Raw genomic sequence first — 20,661 nt, 5'->3', positions numbered from 1 at the left:
CGAGTTTAATACTCGGTACACTAATATTACATCCCCATGGGCACACTCCGTATCCATGCCTGTCTCCTTTTCACTCAGATTCACACAGACGTCCTTCTCTAGACTTTATTGATTTTGTGTCCAAAATACAAGGCAGAAATGTCTACACAATCGTCGTACGAATATCCCGCCCTCGTTTCTTACGAGCCCAACCCGAAGCCGGTGTGGAAGTTGGAAAAGGTCAAAATCCCGCCAAAAGCACCAGGTGACCATCAAGTCAAGGTCAGGCTCGTGGCGACGGGGATATGTCATTCTGACATTATCGTGGGTTCGGTTCCCGGCAACGCCGGCCCCGGGTTCTCGTACCCTCGCATTTTGGGCCATGAGGGCGTTGGAATAGTCGAGGAGGTCGGATCGGGGGTCACGACCACGAAGGTGGGGGATAAGGTTATTTTGTCGTATAACTACTGCGGTAACTGCGACTTGTGTCGTGACAACAAGCAACCGTACTGTCTGCAGTGGGTCGCACTCAACATCGTGGGCAAGCCGGGGTTGTTTGAAGATGCGAAAAGCGGAGAGACGGTGACTGGCGGGTTTTTCGGGCAGTCGAGCTTCGCGGGTGCGAGTATCGTCTCCGAAACCAGCGTTGTCAATGTTACAAACCTCATCGAGAATGACAACGAACTCAGACTCTTCGCGCCGCTGGGCTGCGGCGTTATGACGGGCTCCGGCGCCGTCCTGAACGGGGCAGAGGCAAAGACCCACGACATCGTCATGGTCACTGGCCTGGGGGGAGTCGGCTTGGGCGCCGTCATGGCCGCAAAGATCGCGGGGTGTCGAGAGGTCATTGCCGTCGACAGGATCGCTTCGAGGCTGGACCTCGCGAGGCAGCTGGGCGCGACCAAAGTCATCGACACGAGCGCGGCCGGGGAGAAGGGTGACTTGGTCGGAGAGGCGGCCAGGGTGGTGAACGGCCAGCGCATCTCCATCGTCATAGAGACCACGGGTGCCGTGCCGGTCATAGAGGCATGTATGAAGGCCATGGGGAAACGGGGCAGACACCTTCAGCTCGGAGTGCCGCCACCTGGTACCGAGTTCCAGTTCCCCCTGAGCACCTTCTTCAGTGACAACAAGAGGTTCGAGTGTCACTATCTGGGCGAGACCACTGGTCAAGAGCAGATTCCAAAAATGATCGAGTGGTATCGCGACGGAAAGCTGCCCTTGGAGAAGTTCGTCAAGTTCTTCCCGGCGAGTGATGCAATGGCCGCAATGCAGAGTATGCAGGATGGGTCCTCAATCAAGGCTGTCATTGTCTGGTAGTTGGGATTGTTTCTTCCGTGTACGAGAGAGATATCTATACTATCAGGAAGACCGTGATCGGAGCTACTATCTACAAAACTACAGGCTTGTAGCATTCTCCAGCTATGCACATGTATTGTGTATGCTGGTTCTCGACTTGATAAAATTGAGCTTGCCTTTATTATATCGCGGAGATGTCTCATGACATTGAATCTTTTCTAACGGTCGTGATGGCTGATGATACCTCTTCCTTGTTCCACCCTTGGTTCAATGCCCGATGAAGAATGTCCACCTCACTTTCGGGTGCCATCCCTCCGGGTGCCGGTGGACGGCGGTCGAGATTGGTCGGAAAAGGGTATCCCTCACCGATGGCGGCCAAGAGGGAATCTATCTCATCTTGCGTGGTGCTGCCTTGCTCACACAATTTCTGCACATCATCCCAGCATTTGTCGATGATGGTGGCCGTGTCGATGCTCTCCATGGTCCTCCCGAACGCGCTGCTGATCTGTAAGAGGTTGGCGCTTCTCTCGACATTTGTTGTGCGGTTCTCTCCTGCGGCATGGAACAGCGCCGGGTTGAAAAAAACGGCGTCGCCCATCTTCAAATCCACACTGACCCAGTTTTGGTCAAAGTAGTCGATGAACTCTCCGAGGCGGTACGCCATGAAACCTTGGTCGAATTGCTGGGAAAATGGCAGAAACCGCGTCGGCCCACTCTCGAGAGGCATGTCCGAGTGCGCCACGGCCCCTTGCAACGTGAGGTACTGACTCGCCACCTGAGTGACTTTTGGGTATCGAGAGCACGACTCGGCCGTTTGAAACCCCAGATGGTAATCTCGGTGGCTGACTTGAGGTTTCCCGCCCGGTCTGACCAGGTTGACCTGCGCCGTGACTTGGTAGGATGGTCCCAGCCAACTTTCACAGACTCGACGTAGCCAAGGGTTCGAGTAGTAGCGTACAAAGCTGGGTGGGTGGTGTTCGGCGTGCTTTTGGAAAGAGTTCCAGATACGTGCATTGTTACCAGAAGCGGCAAAATGGTCTCCCTTTGAAGAGGACCGAGATTCGAAGTCGATGATTTCTGTGAAAGCTGCGTTGATGCGCTGTAGTAATGCGGCATCGCGGACGAAGTTGCGGATGACAAAAACTCCGGGACCTGAAAGGAGAATATGGTGCCATTCGTCTTGGATCTCATCAATCTCTGCGTGGGTTGGTAAAGAAGTAATGTCATAGATTGGGACGTTTGATATTACGGATTTTGCGTGCGGATAGAGAGTCGCATCGGTGTTTTGGACACAGAGTTGTTTGAAATGTTCGAGTGAAGGTGGTTGATTGAGAGAGTAGAGTCTTCTTGGAATGCGTCGTGCCCCGTTGATGCCGTCGGTATGCGTATCGCCGTCTCGGTTATTTGAAAGCGGTGTCGTGTCTCCCATTTTCAAGTTCTCCTTATCCCGAGAATAACACTGGGACCGCGGAAACACAGGCAAGAAGATGAAATATATATTTCCGTTCGAAGCCCGAGCCGATGTCTAAGGGAAAGGTAAGATATAATCAAGCTTGACCATTTGTACAAAGCACTGATCAAGTGTCGTTGGAGATTCAATGTGCGAGGGGTTGGTTGAGGTTCAAAAGTGCACCATAAAGCGGCTATATCACTCGATGTTGTTAGTGTTCCGAAGCCCACATTGATGCACGATATCAGGCTATCCAAGCCGCCCTGTGTCGATGTGTCTGTAGTGAAGGATCATCGACATATCAAAAATACAAGTCCATACGGGTTTGATGCCGAGGCTGAATTTATCCGGAGCTTTCCCCGCATACGAGTGCGAGTGCGAATACGAGGTGATTGCCATCGCGTAGGCTACTTCATACTTCCGTGTTATCGTTTTGCAGACATGAACACACCTTACAAGTGACACAAACACCGTCATTACAAGGATATGCATGTCAGAGACTGAGGCTACCAACACTACCATCAACCAATGTACGGAGTATGAGCGGGGGGAATCCCTACAAACCTGGAAAACAATGGTGGAAGCCTTGTGGATGAAGGCAGCCCCTCTTTCTGGTGGGTGGTGGATATCATCATCATGACCCGAAGAACCTCGGGGATGAGACGGTTTGATCTTAGTGCTTCACCAGCATCCTAAATCTGAATCTGCTTGAACGTCTTCGTATAACGATCGATCATCACCATTAACAAGCCAATATTGTCAATATTAGTACTTGTACTGACTGAGCCTGAGTCCATCAAGCTTGCCATCCATCCACTAACCCACCCACCCACTCTTTTCTTTTAACGCTCAAACATCACAAATGGCAGATACGCTGTCCCTAGCTGGCCGAAGATTGAGTCAGATCAAAGACACAATTCTCGGCAAAACAGCAACCACAATCCCCTTCGACCCGGATTCGACGTCATTTCCGACACGAAAGAATCTTCCCAAGATCGTCGGCGCTCCCGACGAGGCAGCATGGGTGTGGGGCAAGGACGACTACATCGGTCGCTTGAATCTCCTGACGCCGACTCGAGTGAGAGCGGCCGCGTCTGAGATACGAACGGGTGAAATGGCCCGTCTGGACCTTCCCCTGACGATTCCCGAACAGCCGGCCTTTGGTCGACAAAAGTTCGAGCACAAGATTCTCGACCTGGAGGGCGGAGTGGCCTTTGACGATGTGTATCATTGTAACACGCAATCCGGGACCCAATGGGACGGATTTCGACACTTTGCTCATATGGCGTATGTGGAATGACGAGTCCGCTCCCCTACTTCCTTGACTGTGACCAGCCCATTTCTAAACGTTGTGGTCGTTAATAGAACAAAAACTTTCTACAACGACACTCACGCGGCCGACATTGTCGGCGAGACGGCCAACCACAAATGTAGCATCCACCACTGGAGCACGCACGGCTTCTCCGGCCGCGGCATCCTGCTCGACTACCGCTCGTACGCCGACGCCCACGGGATCAAGTACGACACGGCGACGAGCCATGCGATATCGTACGACGAGCTGGCGGCGTGCGGGAAGTGGCAGGGCATCGACATCCGTCCGGCCTCGCAAGGCGGCGACGTCAAGATCGGCGACATCCTCCTCATCCGCTCCGGCTGGGTGCAGGACTACTACAACCGGGCGCCCGAGGAACGCGACGCCCTCGCCCTGCGCGGCCACGGCACCCACGGCGGCAAGCAGGCGTGGGCGGGGATCAAGCAGGAGGAGGCCATGAAGGACTGGCTCCACGACTGCTACTTCGCCGCCGTGGGAGGGGACGCGCCCAGCTTCGAGCGCTGGCCGACCCCCGAGTCGTACTACCTGCACGAGTACATCCTCGCGCTCTGGGGCATGCCCCTCGGCGAGATGCTGGACCTGGAGAAGCTGAGCGAGCTGGCCAAGAAGAACAAGCGCTGGACCTTTTTCTTTTCGAGTTCCCCCGCCAACATGCCAGGAGGCGTCAGTAGCCACGTCAATGCCACTGCCATCTTCTAAAACAAACCAGAACATAGTGGGCATCTGTGGTTGAAACAAATTCAGCAAAAACGGTTCAAATGAATCAATGTCGTCGATGCAGCATACGCCAGGAGATTAAAGAGAAACGAGAAGATAACGCCGCGTTACCTTGAATGTTACCTTGAATTGTGAAAATTTGAACGACAAATCGACAAAGTCGGGGCATGGATGATTGCAAATGCTGTCGCCAACGTAGGTCTTTTTCTGTATATTTTTCAGAAAACACCGCTATCTAGCAGCCAATTCTTTTACTCAATCCTCCAAATCCAACTGGGTCAAGACGATCTATGTCCCTTCCCTTTCCCTATTATCTTTGGCTTCCACTGAAGTCTTTTTGTCCTGAGGTGCCTCGACTTTGTCGCTCTGTTTTTCAATTGTCTCAGAAGTGGTCGAGGAGACATTGTTAGCTAGCTCTTTTGCTTTCACAACCTTGACGATGTGCTCGCCCAAGTCGCCCGATCCATCGATTTTGCTCAGTCGCGAGTGGAAGAAATCCGCGTCAGCAAGTAATCTACAAAGTCATGTTAGCTCCGGGCCTTCGTTTTACGTTGGGAGTTTGTTTTGTCTTACCTGTCCTTTGCGGCCGCAGATTTGAGAACTACCTCTTGATACGCGTTCGTCCATTGCTCCCGATAGCTCGAGAAGACAGGAACCATGATTCCTGCTACGACGGGCTCGGGCAGATGCTTGGCCAGGACTTTTTGCAACGTGCCGGTCTCTTTGGTTAGAGTCTCCATATATGGGGAGACAGAGGTAGCTTTGTTCTTTGCTGCCTCTTCCCAGTCGATATTCTTCATCGACTTTACGTGCATCGCTGCCCGCCCCGACATGATGTCGACCAATTTCTCATGAATGCCACTTTGGTGCTCTTGAAACAGACGCTTGACTTTGTCAAACTCGGTCATGATGTGTGGGGCAGTTGAGGAAGGTAGATGACGTCGGAAGAACTCCCTCACATAAGGTATCAACGCGACGACGAAACTCAGTGCCTGTGAAGAGAGTGCCAAATGTTTCGTGGTAATATTCTTGAGCCCTGCACTTCGAGTAGCCCCGGCTCCGAGGATCAATTGTGAGCTCCGAGAATTGAAGAACCTCAGTGTTTCGAGCAGTGATGTCGCCACTTCTTGACTCATGCTGGGAATACCAGCAGCCAAGTGTTGGAAGGATTCCATTGATTGGAGCATGGCCAGTGCCGATTCAGGGAGAATATACTTCTGCTCGTCGATGACAGCACTTCGTACTTTTGCCGTTGTACCAGCAGATCCATTAGTGGCACTGCCGTTGCTGTCCTTAAGCCCATTTGTAGCAGGCTGCCAGATCATAGTGCTCTCGACCCATGGCATTGCATCACTCGTGCTGCCTTCAAGGATGCGACTGAGAATTTTATTTTCACGATCGCCAAAATCTTTGGCATCCCATTTGTCGCTGTCCATGACCTTGATTACATCATGTTTCTGTGACTCGCCAAACCGATAAACAAAATCTTTGATTTGGGAATCAACAACAGTTTTCAACGCTGTTCCACTGCGACCTGAGATCGCTTCACACTCATCCGCGAATAGTCGATTGAGAGTAAAATATTTCAAGAAGTCGTCCAGTGGCAGTTCGGCATTTTGTTGCGATCGGACCTTGACAACTTTGGTGATTTGCGTCTGAACAAGGTCTACTCCTTCTCCTAGTAAGCTCGACAAATCAAGAACTTGCTGCATCTCTGCCTGGACGGAACTTGTAGCTCTTGGCCGACCTGGGCTTCGTACTCGGTCGAGATTCGCGGGATCAGGACTCGTGGGAGGAGACTTGAGCATGTGCTCAGGTAAGTTGCTTGTGATATCCAGCAGAATTTTCACCTGTACACTGAGTCTCCGAAGACCCTCGCTGATATTTGTATAAATGGTAGCCAACATTTGATACCAATCTTCAGCATCCAAGGCTCGCAAGTTACGAGCCAGGATCGAAGACTTCTCCTGCTGACTCATACTCCTCCCTCCCATAGTTGACGCTGATACCGTGGAAACATTGTCGTCATCACTAGAGCTTGGTAACTGTTTTCTGATCATATTCTTCATCTCCCTGAGAACGATGGCTCGGAATGTGGTAGCTGCTTGCGTCGTGTACCTAGCTCTGGACAATCCTCTCATTTCGGCTTCGAGTTCGGACCGCAGTTCTGACCCAATGTTCATGTAACCAGGGAATGAAGAAGGCGCCCTTCTCTGGCCCGGCTTCGGTCTTGTGTACGCTATGCCCCATCGCTGAAGCGTAGCAAGGGTTTCGGTGTGCTCGACGTGTCGCCTAATGTCGCTAAGAAGGCTGCCATGGAATCTCGTCTCGTACCCTCGGCCAGCACGGAATCTCAGCTGGTTTAGATCGTCCAAAGCTCCCTCCAGAGCTCTAATTCTCCGGAGATCACGTCGTCTATATCGCGCGTTGTCTTCCGGAGATGAGGCGGCAATTTCCTTCCCAGCCATCAACAGCTCGACATCATCAAGCTCGTCCAGGGCCTCGTCAATGTCACCTTTCTCTACCTTATCTTCCGCGTTCTGAACTGATGCGACGATATCTTCAAGTTGCATGATTGTCTGTGCGAGTTGACGAACATTATCTCGCCGTTGCTTGAGATTGACCACCTTCAGGCCATCTATTGCCATCTCCTTGTCGAGCTTGGCTAATTCCTTTCGCAGTTTCTGGATCCGGTCCACTGAATCTGCTGCCTCATTGTGTAGTTCTCTTAGGGAGCCCAGAGCCGAAAAGAAAGACTTGGAAGCAGTAGATATCGAGTTGATGAGGTGGACTTCTACTGTATCCATATACCAGGACAACTTCTCCTGCAATATTGCATTCGTAGCTAATGACTTCCTCCCACTCGGAGCTCCGTTAGGATCTCGGATGATCTCAGAGTGCTCTGACACAATGTCGAATGTTCTTGGATTTTCCAGATGAAAGTCTTCCTCGGAATATACTGTCGGGATAGTGGACAGTGGCGTCACTGCTTGACGCCGTTGTCCACTATGTCGCCGTTTTGGCTGCGGCGTTTCTAGGGGTGTTGAGGTTGTAGAACTCATAGACCCTGCACGAGAATGTCCTGATTTTTGTAACCTTTTGGCCAGAATCGCCTCCCACTCCTCATTTCTGCTGTCCTTCTTGTCGCGCTGAAAGAGCGACGCCTCTCCTTCGCCTTCATTCTTCGCTCGCTGGAAGGCTTCGTATATTGACCCCACTTGTGATAAGTATGGATGAAAGGCTTTGGACTCAATATGAGGGATGTTCGTTAACGCAACTGGAGGGATATCCCGATGGGTTGGGGTTTTGTAGCCGTTCGAAGGAACGGCAGTGCTTGCGGAGAGACCAGTGCGCATAATAGGATGCTGAAGAAGTGTTGAGATGGCATTCTGACTCGTTTCAGCGATGGTAGGATGATTGATCGACCCCGTGTCTAAGGCTCCTCCTATACTCGCGATTGAGCTTGCTGTCGACCCCCGTCGCATGGTTCCCCTAGGTCCATGCTGCCTCTGCGATACATCAGGGAAGGGATATCCCCCCGAAGGTGTACTCGCGGTCGGGGATACAAAGGATGCCTCTGCGCGAGGCCTGATTGGCGAGGCCATATTGAAAATGCCGCAGGCAGCTGTTTCGGCGGCATTAGCAGTCAATTCATACAGACAGTGAGGCTAGATATATCCTTGTAGGAATAGCTATTCGTATGCTCAATAAGCCCATGTTTTGTATTCAGTGGCATGTGGACGGCGCGAATGGTTTGCTGATACTCCGGGTACACTGCGCTGAAGGACACGCAACGATAATCATAATCGAGTCTGGGGACGGAGCCCGGATATTCTGTTTCGCCGACTGCAACTACTTTACGCGCGACGCGGTAACGCGTGTCGCGACAAACCATTGTCAATTCATGTGTCCCCTTTACCCTCATGCAACACCACACAATCTCATACACTCGATAACCACAGCAACAACTTCAATATGGCTTTAGACAGTCGATCTGCGTACTCGCTGAGTGTACTTCCTGCTCATCCCGACGAAGCATCAGAACCGCGCACAGAGTTGCAAGCAAAACTCAGGGAGTTCATCCTCGCCTTCCAGATTGACGGCACATACATCTACCGCGATCAAATCCGGGAGAACGTACTGGTCAAACAATATTACTGCGATGTCGATCTGAGCCATTTGATCTCGTACAACGAAGAACTCGCGCATCGGCTAACCACCGATCCATCGGACACCATTCCATTATTCGAAGCCGCATTGAAGCAATGCTCGCAAAGAATCGTCTTCCCACATACCACCGATGTCGAGCTTCCTCAACACCAACTCCTTCTTCATTCCTCCGTCGACCACATCTCTATCCGGGATCTTAACGCGACGAACGTCTCACGCCTGGTCCGTATACCGGGCATCGTCATCGGAGCATCGACGCTCTCGTCAAAAGCCACACTACTCAACATCCAGTGCCGCAACTGCGAACACGTTCAAAAAATTGCTGTGGAGGGCGGTTTTACAGGCATAACTCTACCAAGGACATGTGGAAGAATTAAGAATCCCGGGACAGAGTCGGGAGATCCATGTCCAATGGACCCGTATTTCGTGGTCCACGAAGATTCTCAATTTATGGATCAGCAGATTCTTAAGCTGCAAGAGGCTCCAGATCAGGTACCCGTTGGCGAACTCCCCAGACACATTCTCGTTTCGGCGGACCGCTATTTGACAAACCGAGTTGTTCCTGGTTCGAGGTGTACGATAATGGGTGTCTTCTCAATTTACCAACGAAATAAAGGCTCGAAGAAGGATGCTATTGCCATTCGGAATCCATATCTCCGAGCTGTTGGCATCTCAACAGACGTCGACCACTCTGCCAGTGGTGCTAGCTTTTCCGATGAAGAAGTGCAGGAATTTGAAGAATTGGCTCGGTCACCGGACTTGTATGATCGCTTCGCCCGTTGCATTGCCCCTTCAATTTACGGCAATATGGACATCAAGAAGGCCGTCGCATGCCTTTTAATGGGTGGTTCCAAAAAGATACTCCCTGACGGTATGAAACTTCGAGGGGACATCAACGTCCTCCTGCTTGGTGACCCTGGTACGGCGAAGTCTCAACTCCTCAAGTTCGTCGAGAAAGTCTCTCCTATTGCAATCTACACGTCTGGCAAGGGTTCATCAGCCGCAGGTCTAACAGCATCTGTCCAACGCGATACACAGACACGCGAATTCTACCTGGAAGGTGGCGCCATGGTTCTCGCGGATGGCGGTGTAGTCTGTATCGATGAATTCGACAAGATGCGGGACGAGGACCGTGTGGCGATTCATGAAGCCATGGAACAACAGACCATCTCTATTGCGAAAGCTGGCATTACCACCATACTCAACGCACGCACATCAGTCCTTGCTGCCGCCAATCCTATTTTCGGGCGTTATGATGACCTCAAGTCTCCTGGCGAGAACATCGATTTCCAGACGACAATTCTCTCTCGTTTTGATATGATCTTCATTGTTCGAGATGATCACGATCGAAATCGTGACGAAACTATTGCCAAGCACGTTATGAGCATTCATATGGGCAACCAAGGTGTCGAGGAACAGGCGGAGTCAGAGATTTCTGTGGAGAAGATGAAGAGATACATCAGTTTCTGCAAGTCGTAAGTTCAGGACCTCTCAAGACGCCAGTAATGAAAACAACTGACGCTGTAAATAGGCGATGTGCTCCTCGTCTCTCGGCTACTGCAGCAGAGAAACTGTCGTCCCACTTTGTTTCCATTCGTGACCGTGTCGCCCGTGCCGAAAGGAACAGCAACGTACGATCTTCGATTCCCATCACCGTTCGTCAGCTCGAAGCCATCATTCGTATCACAGAATCACTTGCGAAATTGACACTTTCACCGGTTGCCGAGGAACACCACGTGGATGAGGCAATTCGTCTCTTCCTTGCAAGTACCATGGATGCTGTATCGCAAGGTGAAGGCGCAGGCGGGATGAGCGCGAATCGCGAGCTCATGGACGAAGTAGGTAAAGTAGAAGAAGAACTTAGACGACGTCTTCCCATCGGCTGGAGTACGAGCCTGGCAACGCTCAGGCGTGAATTTGTGCAGGGGCGAGGGTATAGCGAGGCAGCATTGGCAAGAGCACTACACGTCCTACAGCGCAGAGAGACTGTAAGATTAAGAAGTGGTGGCAGCCAAGTGTACAGGAGTGGTGTGTAATTCAACCCGCTCCATTCCCGATCGGATTTCGGTGTGGTTTGATGAACAGTTACGGATAAAGGCTTTGCTCTAACGCAGGTATCACGTTTTGGGACTTATACGGGAGTACAAGGAATAATGTATTATGACATGCTGAATTTGAGTTGTACAACTGTTTGGTCTATCATGTTCAATGTAATAGTCTACCCGTAACATCAGGTCCTGCCGCTGAAGGTCCGTTCTAATCTGCTCGTTGGTGTATTCTATACCGAGAAATGATTATTTATATCGACGTAAATAACAGAGGTTAAGTGAAGGGTGTCTCATTTCGTCTAATCAAATCGTAGAATAATCGTAAAGGCGTCTGATCAAGGAATATCATATCGGTCGATGCGTCTCGGGGTTCTTTCGGCGACAACTTGATGAACTTTTGTTGTCATGATAACGTATGACACGATAGTGAGAGGGAATTAGGCACTTGTTGTGAAAGGGTTGGCGGTGAAAGTCCCAGTTGGAAAAGCTATCCCAGATGTCGCAGTTGGAAAGGTTCCGTTGGAAAAAGTACCAGCTGAGAAAGAACCTCCCTGGGGGCTCCGTCTTCTAGTGTCTCTCGCGAAGATGCCACTGGTGAATGGAGTACTGCTGTTCACGTAGACAGACTCTCCGGTTGGATTGAGAGCCGCTGCGGTAAGGGAAGAATGTGTTCCCGCTGTGGTCGTGCCGTTAAGGTTGGAGGGGAAAGGGCCAACCGGTGAGGCCAAAGCCAGCGAAGAGAATGCAAGGGCGGCGAGGATTGAGGTCTTCATCTTGCCAGAGGGTTTTTATCTTTCGTGTTGGATGTCTTAGGATTCAAGGTTTGTATTGATGGTACTGTTCTCTTGCTGCCTGATATTGAGGTCAGTGTCGAGGAAGGCATGGCTACTTATATCTTTGTGTCTCTCTGGCTAGGCCCCAAACGAGGTCAGCTACTGCCTCGATGTGCCGACGACTTGCAATGATCATCGCAGCATGACCGTATCTATCTGCTCAGGAACAACCATATTGGGAGAATCTGCGGAACCCAGCCAGTAAAGATGTCCGGACGGCTTTGACGACGCATCATCACCAAGATAATGGACACCGCCGGATGATGACGATTCATACGTCCTGATCTGGTATCCCTCGTCGGACTCTGCAACAACATTTGCATCTCATCTATCGTGAAAGGAGGGTGGTTGGGCAGCCAAGAAAAATGAAGATGATAAAGATAGAGGCCGCAGCCTTGCGTGTCGTGTCGGATTACGACCACCGATGGCAGTGCGTCGGTGTTGTCGGCGTGTGAAGCACCGACCATCCACAATATGCGCATTCCCTTCGATAGATCAGGTCGGCCTGAGAAGCCTTACCAACGTCAGTCAGGATATATTTGTCGGTCCGATACCAGCAGAATGGGGTGCCACGTATTCAGAAGCCATGCTGGCTGTTGGCATCAGAGTACGAGTTCTGGTCTCGCCATCCTGGACGCGGCGCATTTAGGTGCTGAGTGGACTCATTTGCGGTTACATTTGCCTGTATCCAGCGTTCAAAGACCTGTATAATGGGTTGAAAGGGCTTAAAGGATTCAAGGTGTGCACGAGAAGGTACATACCTCCAAGTCCAAAGTCGGTTCGAGTACGGCTGGAGGTTGTTCAGTTCACACACAGCCTTGTACAGTTGTTAACCAGCTTGAAGGTGCTAGCATCACTAGACTCTTTCTAGCGTGATGAGATAGCCACTTGCTGTTAGGACTAGAGCCGTGATGGCTGTTTACAGTACATGTAGTTAACCACCACTTTTACCCCACATCATAATTAACATTTACGGGTTCCTCTGATGCGCGTCTAAAGTGGCACGCGCTCGTGCCCGCGATCTTTGTTTGGCACTTGTTCGATTACTATGATTTTGCCAGTGCACACGACAACTTTTTCTCGCATGGATCTGGCGCATTGAAAAACCATCATGGAGGCCGCGCCCATCCTTCTTGATTCGGAAAGTGAGAGTTTAGACGTATCAAGCATTAAATTCGCCGTCCTCCATGACCAGGAAGTGAGTGGCAATTAGTCAACCCTGCTCATTGTGCATCGAGTCCTGTTTCTAACTGTGCCATCCCAGTCGATCCAAGACCAGCCAGGGTCAGATCGCAGACTTGTCCCGCAACGACAGCTTGAAGCCATCCGACACGCTCTCGACGGATTGTCTCCCATTGAACCGTCCCCCATTGAACCGTCCCCCATCATAACCACCCCGGCCACAAATACGGTACCTGAACTCGCCAGCATCGTTCCTGAATCCGAGTCCCTCCCAAATGTCGAAAGTCCATTCACGTTCCTTCGACCAGCGATCACTCATGAGAGGCGAGCCACACCTGTCCAGAAGATGACCAGCCAAGGTAGCGATGCCCCTACGCAAGAGCTGTCTCAGTCACATTATACTTCCTTTTTACAGAGTCGAAGTCGCAGCGCAGCCCAATTGCTAAGGGAGCACCATGAAGAAGACGACGAAGAGTCTCCACAATTCTCACTTCGGGAGGGGGATGAAGGACACATTGATTTATTGTCCAGCCTGGTGTCGCCAAAGAATGGTCCCAGTGAATTGGACTCCGAGCCAGTCGAATATTCTCCTACACAGACTCAACTTGCGCTTTCCCGCTTTCCCGAATCTCAGCGCTTCAAGACTCCCGCGACTGCAGGGAAAAAGAGAAGCTACGATGGAGACATTATTGACAGTCCAGTCCTACCACGCAATCCTCTTCTGGGAGGCGGTTCGCACCAACAGGAAAACATCATGGGTCTGAGTCAAGCATTTGCAGCAACTCAAGCAGACACTTCGCCATTCGTCAACAATGGCAATGGTGATATACCGTCTGATCGACCTTCTCCGAATATTGAGCTGCGACCACGTCCTGTGACAGCTACCAGCTCGCCGATGAGACCTATCTCTGCCTTTAAAAGGGCATCTACGGAACCGGCATCACGGTACATATCTGTCAGGGAAGAGTTGGCTTTACGTGAACACGCGGGGCCCGAACCACAAGAAGCATCTGACGATGAGGAAGATGATGTATTTGCTCACCTCCAAGAGCCAGATTCTATGACCAAATACCGTCGACGACTGGCAATCGAGAAGCAGGTGAAAGTGTCACTCCAGCGACTGTCTTCACCTTCGACTCGGTTGCTACGGAGGCCGTCCTTGTCAAAATCATCCCCTGTTCGACAGAATCGTCGTAGCTCTCCCATTGAACCGCTCTCCTCACGCATAACCAGGTTCACAGATAGATCAAGCCCAACAAAGGCAGATTCGCCGGATCCACTTCAAGAAAGTGAAGAAGAAACAGACTTGGAAGACAGCCCGCAGATAGCAGTAGCGCGCTCAAGTCAAGTCATGGTTGCGTTGAATGACGGCGATGACGACAAGGAAAACTGCCTGAGCAATGGGAGTCAAGTTCCTGAGACAGCTGCACGATTGATCCGTGTTGCTCATGGGGATCCTTCCGAAGTTGAGGACAGTCCGTCTTTGAGACACCACCGGCGGATTAGTGCTGAAAAGCATGCGATGCACAGCTCGCAACCTTTTGCAATTGCCGACTCTCAGTCTTCGCAGTCTCGACGACGAATGCAGAAACTTAGTCAAGCACTGAAGTCTACTCCTGGCACTGGAAGTGTTGATTTTGTTCCGCAGTCTCCCACTGCGGGAATAGAAGTTACAGACGCTTCTGAAAAAGAAAGGACTACAGCAAACGACGTTCCCGATGGGCTGTCGGAGGATGTTCCCAACGCCATGCCTGAAAATGCTGCATCCAATTCTCCTGTTCATCAAAAAGGGACAATACCTGAGACTAGCTCGAATGAGCCACCGACAGAGCCTTCCAGAGGGGATGCCAGCACCAAACAAAGCGATCCGGACACCACGAGTCGAGGAGAGTTCGAGACCGCCCAGTCGCAGGTTCCTCAGTCTATAGAGCATTCCAAACAGCAAGAGAACGGCGAGGACATAGGAACCGGTGATTCTAACGGGCATTCGACACCTAGCTGCAATCGTAGACGGATGACCGAGATCGCTGCCGAACCCTCGCCTTTGAAGTCACAACCAAGCTTCAATGTCACGGATGCGCTTCACCTTGATGCAGCCTTCCAGAGTCCATCTAAGCGACCTCCACTTAATAATCCTTCCGTTTCCAGATTTACCGAGCACATACATGTCCCACCTGAAGAGCAGGAGAATACCGAGCATGTGGAAGGGCCGGAGAATGCTTCTAACTATGGACATCCAGTGGAGAGAAATAATGAGATGAAGCAACGTCGTAATCAGAATCTGCACGGCAATAGTCTGGATCTGGCCTCAACAACACCCCAGACCACTATACATTCTTCTCGACGGTTGCGTAAGCCAACTCCCAAGGCGTTGGAAAATTCGAAACCACACACCCCACTTGCAGATGCCCAGTCCCGACGGTCACAATGGGATCTCGACGCATCTCCCCCTCAGAAGGCTCCTCTGACCAGACCAAATTCGTCTCTGAAGCGCAAGAAGAGGGAGCAACTGTCACCTGCTGACGCACAAGAAACATCGGCCAAAAGACGCAAAGTTCCCGAAAAGGCAACCACAGCATCCTCGAGGCATACGCCCATTGCGGACGAATGTGAAGATATATCAGCACAGCATCTTGAGAATTTGGGTACAGCATTGAACACCGTCGTCGAACAAGTTTCAGAAAACCCCTCGGTTCCCAATGTGGTGTTCGCGTGCTTCAACGGCAAAACGCGTGCATACTATCCCGCAACATGTCTCGGGCTTTCCGACGCTGATCCGACCCGGTATCGCATTCAATGGGAAGGATACGATCCAGAAGAACTGGATCAACATGGTGTACGGAGTCTAGACCTACGCGTGGGGGACCAGATCAAAGTCAACCTTCAAGGCTTCCCAAAAGTACCATACATTATCAAGGCCTTCAAGAATAGGATTTCTGCCCATGCTCCAAAGAGCGAAGATCAAATCCTGACCGACATACAAGGCTACAAGACTTTGCTTGTCTCTACGAAACAGCGGAAGAGTCTACCAGCAGATGTATCAACTGAAGCGCTTAAGGAAGTTCCGATCTCCTCGATATATTTGGATAGCAACATGTGGGGACAGATGAAAGACCGGCTTTATGAGCACAAGACGACTGTTCCTCGGCCGATGGTGTCAGCAATGTCAACCCCGGCACCATGTAGCTCGACTCCATGCTCGCCGCCATCGCGCAATCGCCGAGGCACGACTGCAGTGACCACCGCCCTATCATTGTCAACGTGCGTCGTGGAAGGATTGTTCACAAATATGGCATTTGCAATATCCTACGACGATGACACGCGCCGTGACCAGCTTGAACGTCAGATTCGACAACAAGGAGGTTTGGTATTGAAGGAATCGTTTCTCGACCTCTTGGAACTAGACTCGTTACAAATGAAGGCTCAGCATGCAGATTTGTCATTTACGGCGCTCCTCGCCGACAGACAATCTCGCAAGGAGAAGTACATGCAAGCTCTTGCTTTGGGCGTACCGTGCCTTAGTGGAAGGTGGATCGAGTCTTGCGTGCACGCGGAGGAATTGGTTACCTGGAGTACGTACCTTTTGCCATCCGGCGAATGTGCCGAGTTGGAGGGCGCAACGAGATCACGAGTCTTATCCTTTGACCCAGCAGCGAATCTCAAGGTCCATGAGATGATTGAGTCACGAGCACGTATCCTCAATGGCGCTCGGGTCGTTGTGGCAATGAAAAGCGGAGGTGAAAAAGTCGAAAAGCGAAGAAGGGCGTTTGTGTTTCTGATCCGAGCGCTTGGTGCGGGCGAGATTGTGAGCGTGTCGGATTTGGCGAGTGCCACAGCGGAGGTTCGTGGGACGGGGGATTCTTCTGATGACGAGGATACTTTTGTGTTCGTCGACGATCGTGACATTGGCAGTGCAAAGACCTTGTTCGAAGAGAGTGCCGCGGTGCGCATTTCGCGAAAGGCAGGCAAAAAGACTCGGACTTTGGGTAAAGCGAACAAGACCGGAGCCGGGTCTGACGGTGGTGGAGGAAGGGAAGGAGCTGACCCAGGGGGTGAAGGCAAAATTCATTCCAACGTCAAGGTCATTTGCAACGAGGATGTCGTGCAGAGTTTGATCCTGGGGAGGTTGTGGATCGGGTGACGGTTGTTGACTTATTCAGATTTACATTGGTCTGTCTGTCTGTCTGTCTGTCTGGGGTTGGATTCAACTGGATAGGTGAGATGTTGGAAGATACCGAGCCAGAATGTCAGGATATAATGAACAACCATGCCATGCCATGACCTTTTTGCTCAATAAACAGCCATGACCCGTAAATAGAAGACGATGTGAACCTCGTCGGATATTTTGATCCATCACTACGTGTAGGGGGGAAAATGGACCGCTCAGAAGGTCGAGTAAAGAATCTGGACTCGTCGTCGAACGGGCGTCTAAAGTGGGTTCCCCATCAGGGGGGGCCATCGTCGTTGTCATCAAACACCAACGCAACAGCTCTTTGACAATTCTGGCGGCCAAAGTCTCCCCGTTATCAAGACAAGACGAAATGAAACTCGAAACGAAAGGAAAGACGCCCCATGGTTTGGAAATATACCCTACTCGATACCTAGGTACCTCTGTCAACTTTATCCGCTCGACTCGACCCAACCCCCCTCCTTTTCCAAGCTTTTGGCCCGTTGACGAGCACCTTCCTTGAGGTCCTCAGAAACACTGCACACGCACACACACGCACACACACACACACACCCGTATTGCTGTGGGTTTCTCCTTATTCATCCACGATACAGGTTCAACGACCACGTATCCTTTGCTTGCGCTTCTGCTTCTGCTTCTGCTTCCGCCGCCCCCAGAGGACCAAAAAAAAAGAAGGCAATCCAGATGGAATGTTTTTGATAAAAAAAATGATGCGGGTTCAGAACCGGGGTTCGAGCGATTGAGTCGCGTGTTGTTGGCGGGAACACGTCAAAAAACAACAAAAAAGAGGTCGTGACAAGACAAGGATGATTGATTGATTGATGTTCAGAACGTCTTCATCGGTCCGTGTATTCATGCTTTGGTTTCCTTTGCCGTGGCCGTTCATAGTCTGTGCTCTTGGCCGAGAAGGAGAAAGAAAAAAAAAGGGGGAGAAAGAAAATCCCGGTCGAATGGTTGACGTGTTTTCGACAATGGTCGAGGGGAGGGAATGTCGCAATTCCAGGCAGGTGTGTGTGAACTAGATAAAAAAGCCATGTTGTGACAAGAAAAGAACGGAAAAAAAGGGGGAGCAGGTTTGGTCGATGGTCGTCAATGCATGAAACCGGGAAGAAAAAAAGAATCAATTTCGATACAATTCAATTCAATTCGTACTGGTTGTCGTCAAAAAAAACATAGGAAATGAGACCCTGTATAGTAAACTTTGGTGTCGTGGAACTTTGTACTTGAGGGTCGTGTGATGAGAATCGTGAGACGTGAACATCAGGAATTGTTCGTGCTCGGGTCGAGACGGCCAAGGGAAAATGCTCATGTCCCTCCTCTCGGAGATCATGAGAGTTATGTTGTGTTTGTAAAAATCCATCGACAACGTCGAGCTTCTGAACTGAATCCTGAGATGTCATTTATTGTGTGCCATTGACAGATCTTTCAGGCAGTCTCTTGGGCATGGACGTGGGAGATGTCGCCTCATCGTCGTCGTCCACGTCCAATTCTTCTGGGTGACTGTGCACGGCATTGCCAGTCAACACTCTACCCGACACCGGACCAACAAGAAGAAGACTTACCCCAGGAGACCTTTAATGTCCTTCATCTCGTAATGCTTCTTTCTCTGTTGCTCAAACTGTCGGTGCTTTTCCGCCTCCTCTCTGGTGGGCATTCCGACCTGCTCGGCGAAGCCGTTATTTTCACTTCCTTCGCTGACACTGACATGCTTTTCCTTGCTGTTTTCCCGCGAAAGGCTGCTCGCCCGTATGATCCGGTCGTCTTCCCGTGCGGATCCTGCGACGAAATCGTCCTCCGGCTCGCCCAGCTCCAGGCCCGGGATCTCACTCTCACGGTGCTTCTTGTCGGGCTTGTTCTTGGCCATTTCAACCTCGTCGACGTTGACGAAGCGGGGGTCGATGGCCACGTCTTCCTCTTCGTCCTCCTCCATCGCGTCGCCGTACTGGTAGGGGGTCTTGGGCTCCGTGATCTTCATCCGGCCTCCCGACTCTTGCTCCGCCAGGTACAGATTGGCCTCGTCCCACTTCAACCGCATCTTGTCCGGGTCGTCCTGGTGCTCGCCGGCGGCGGCGGCGGCCGAGGAGTGACGTCGAGACGCGGAAGCGCGCCTGGCGGCGGACGAGGAACGGCGGTGTCCGGCATTCTGGAGGGTGTTTTGCAAGGTCAATTCTCGCTCTTCCTGGGGGTCGAGGGGCGTGGTGGGAGGGATGTGGGAGGTCTCTTTCGTAGGTGATTCGGGTCGGCCACTAGCGGAGGAGAACGAGGGGTTCTTGAGGATGCCTGTGGGAGGAGGAGCAAGTCAGTAATGAGATCCGGAACGGCTGATTGTTTGTTGACCACCAACCTTTCGGTCGAACGTTACCCGAACTCGGATGGTGCAAGGGTGGAGGTGAATGATGGACTTCGACGGGCATTCTGGCGGTGATCGTGATGAAAGATGGAGAAGTTGTTTGGCGGATGTTGTTGTTGTTGGTGGTGGTGGTTGGTTGGTTGTAGAAATGAGGTGTGAACGAGGTGTGTGGTGGGAAATGAGCAAATGGTCAATCACAAGGTAATGTTGACGGGGTCGACGGGACAGCCGACGCAAGGCAAGTTGGCCGAGTGAAGAAGCTGAAGTTTGGAGAACAAAGTTGAATGTGGTACTTCGTATTCGTAGAGAGGTTTGTGTGATGGAAATGGCGGGCGTGGGCGAAGGACCGGGCGGTACAAGTGGGTTTTAAAAACTTGACGGGTAGACGGAGGGGAGGAGGAAGATGGAGAGAGGATTGATGGATGTGATGATGGAACTGGGATCCGAGGGGCAAAAGAAGTCAAGTCAGTCGGTGACAAAGAAGTCTGGTGCTACCCAGACGACCGGATGTTGATCATAAGATACGGAGTCAGTGACAACAAGGACAGGACAGGGATTTTGTTTTGTTTGACACCAGTTTACTACTCGTTCGGAGGTACCGTTGAGCAGAGGGAAAAGTGCCCAACAGGTGGTATTCTGTCGTTGGGTTGACTGATGATGGATGATGGATGATGATGATACAATTGACAGGAACGACAAGCATGTGGCAGCAGGCAAAGCTGAACCCATCAACTTGGTCCCTATCGATGACTCTAAATACGAGGGGCAATACCTTTTTTGATCACTCTTATTATTACCTACAGTACAGTACACGGAGTACACAAATCCATCCAACAAACGGCCCAACCGAGAGGGACCAAGTGTCAGTCACATGCCCATCACAAAAAAACAAAACTGTACAGTACAGTACGGAATTAATAGTGACACATGTCAAGTACCATTTTGATGATTTGTACGGAGTACTCCCGTACTCGTTAGATCTACTGCGTTATCTGCCCATTCGTCGACAGTACGAGCACCTCAATATATATGTATGTAGGTATGGACAGTACAAGTACTAAAGGTAGTCAACGCTCAATAAATTAGGCGGCAGCTTTGGTGACTTGTGCAT

General features: G+C 51.1%; 5 protein-coding genes across 6 annotated transcripts; 2 read left to right on the top strand and 3 right to left on the bottom strand.

Annotated features, from left to right (window-relative positions):
• Nucleotides 1–1,377: 1,377 nt before the first annotated feature.
• Nucleotides 1,378–2,707, bottom strand: PV06_05319 (uncharacterized protein; the record flags this gene model as incomplete). Its single annotated transcript, XM_016406310.1, has 2 exons — nt 1,378–1,401; nt 1,502–2,707. The coding sequence occupies 2 exons, from the start codon at nt 2,705–2,707 to the stop codon at nt 1,378–1,380; spliced, it is 1,230 nt and encodes a 409-aa protein (XP_016264516.1).
• Nucleotides 2,708–4,780: 2,073 nt separating this feature from the next.
• Nucleotides 4,781–8,538, bottom strand: PV06_05318 (uncharacterized protein). Its single transcript, XM_016406309.1, has 2 exons — nt 5,352–8,538; nt 4,781–5,292 (listed from the first exon to the last, which is right to left on the bottom strand). Exons 1-2 carry the CDS (start codon nt 8,381–8,383, stop codon nt 5,067–5,069), a joined length of 3,258 nt encoding a protein of 1,085 aa, XP_016264515.1. The 5' UTR covers nt 8,384–8,538; the 3' UTR covers nt 4,781–5,066.
• Nucleotides 8,539–8,707: 169 nt separating this feature from the next.
• On the top strand, nt 8,708–11,138 carry PV06_05317 (uncharacterized protein). The gene is made up of 2 exons (XM_016406308.1): nt 8,708–10,423; nt 10,480–11,138. The coding sequence occupies exons 1-2, from the start codon at nt 8,754–8,756 to the stop codon at nt 10,982–10,984; spliced, it is 2,175 nt and encodes a 724-aa protein (XP_016264514.1). The 5' UTR covers nt 8,708–8,753; the 3' UTR covers nt 10,985–11,138.
• Nucleotides 11,139–12,940: 1,802 nt separating this feature from the next.
• On the top strand, nt 12,941–17,250 carry PV06_05316 (uncharacterized protein; the record flags this gene model as incomplete). The annotated part of the gene is made up of 2 exons (XM_016406307.1): nt 12,941–13,027; nt 13,094–17,250. 2 exons carry the CDS (start codon nt 12,941–12,943, stop codon nt 17,150–17,152), a joined length of 4,146 nt encoding a protein of 1,381 aa, XP_016264513.1. The 3' UTR covers nt 17,153–17,250.
• A 328-nt stretch (nt 17,251–17,578) lies between these two features.
• On the bottom strand, nt 17,579–20,275 carry PV06_05315. 2 transcript variants are annotated; one of them, XM_016406305.1, is made up of 3 exons: nt 19,545–20,275; nt 18,763–19,480; nt 17,579–18,700 (listed from the first exon to the last, which is right to left on the bottom strand). In XM_016406305.1, the coding sequence occupies exons 1-3, from the start codon at nt 19,612–19,614 to the stop codon at nt 18,601–18,603; spliced, it is 888 nt and encodes a 295-aa protein (XP_016264511.1). In that variant the 5' UTR covers nt 19,615–20,275; the 3' UTR covers nt 17,579–18,600. The 2 variants fall into 2 exon arrangements, with proteins under 2 accessions (XP_016264511.1, XP_016264512.1); XM_016406306.1 differs by having other exon boundaries at nt 17,579–19,480.
• Between the last annotated feature and the right edge of the window lie 386 nt (nt 20,276–20,661).

This window comes from Exophiala oligosperma, assembly GCF_000835515.1.
Source record: "Exophiala oligosperma strain CBS 72588 unplaced genomic scaffold supercont1.4, whole genome shotgun sequence".
Classification (NCBI taxonomy): Eukaryota; Fungi; Ascomycota; class Eurotiomycetes; order Chaetothyriales; family Herpotrichiellaceae; genus Exophiala; species Exophiala oligosperma.
Note: the sequence above shows the minus strand (reverse complement) of the source record. Positions and strands in the feature narration are given on the sequence as shown.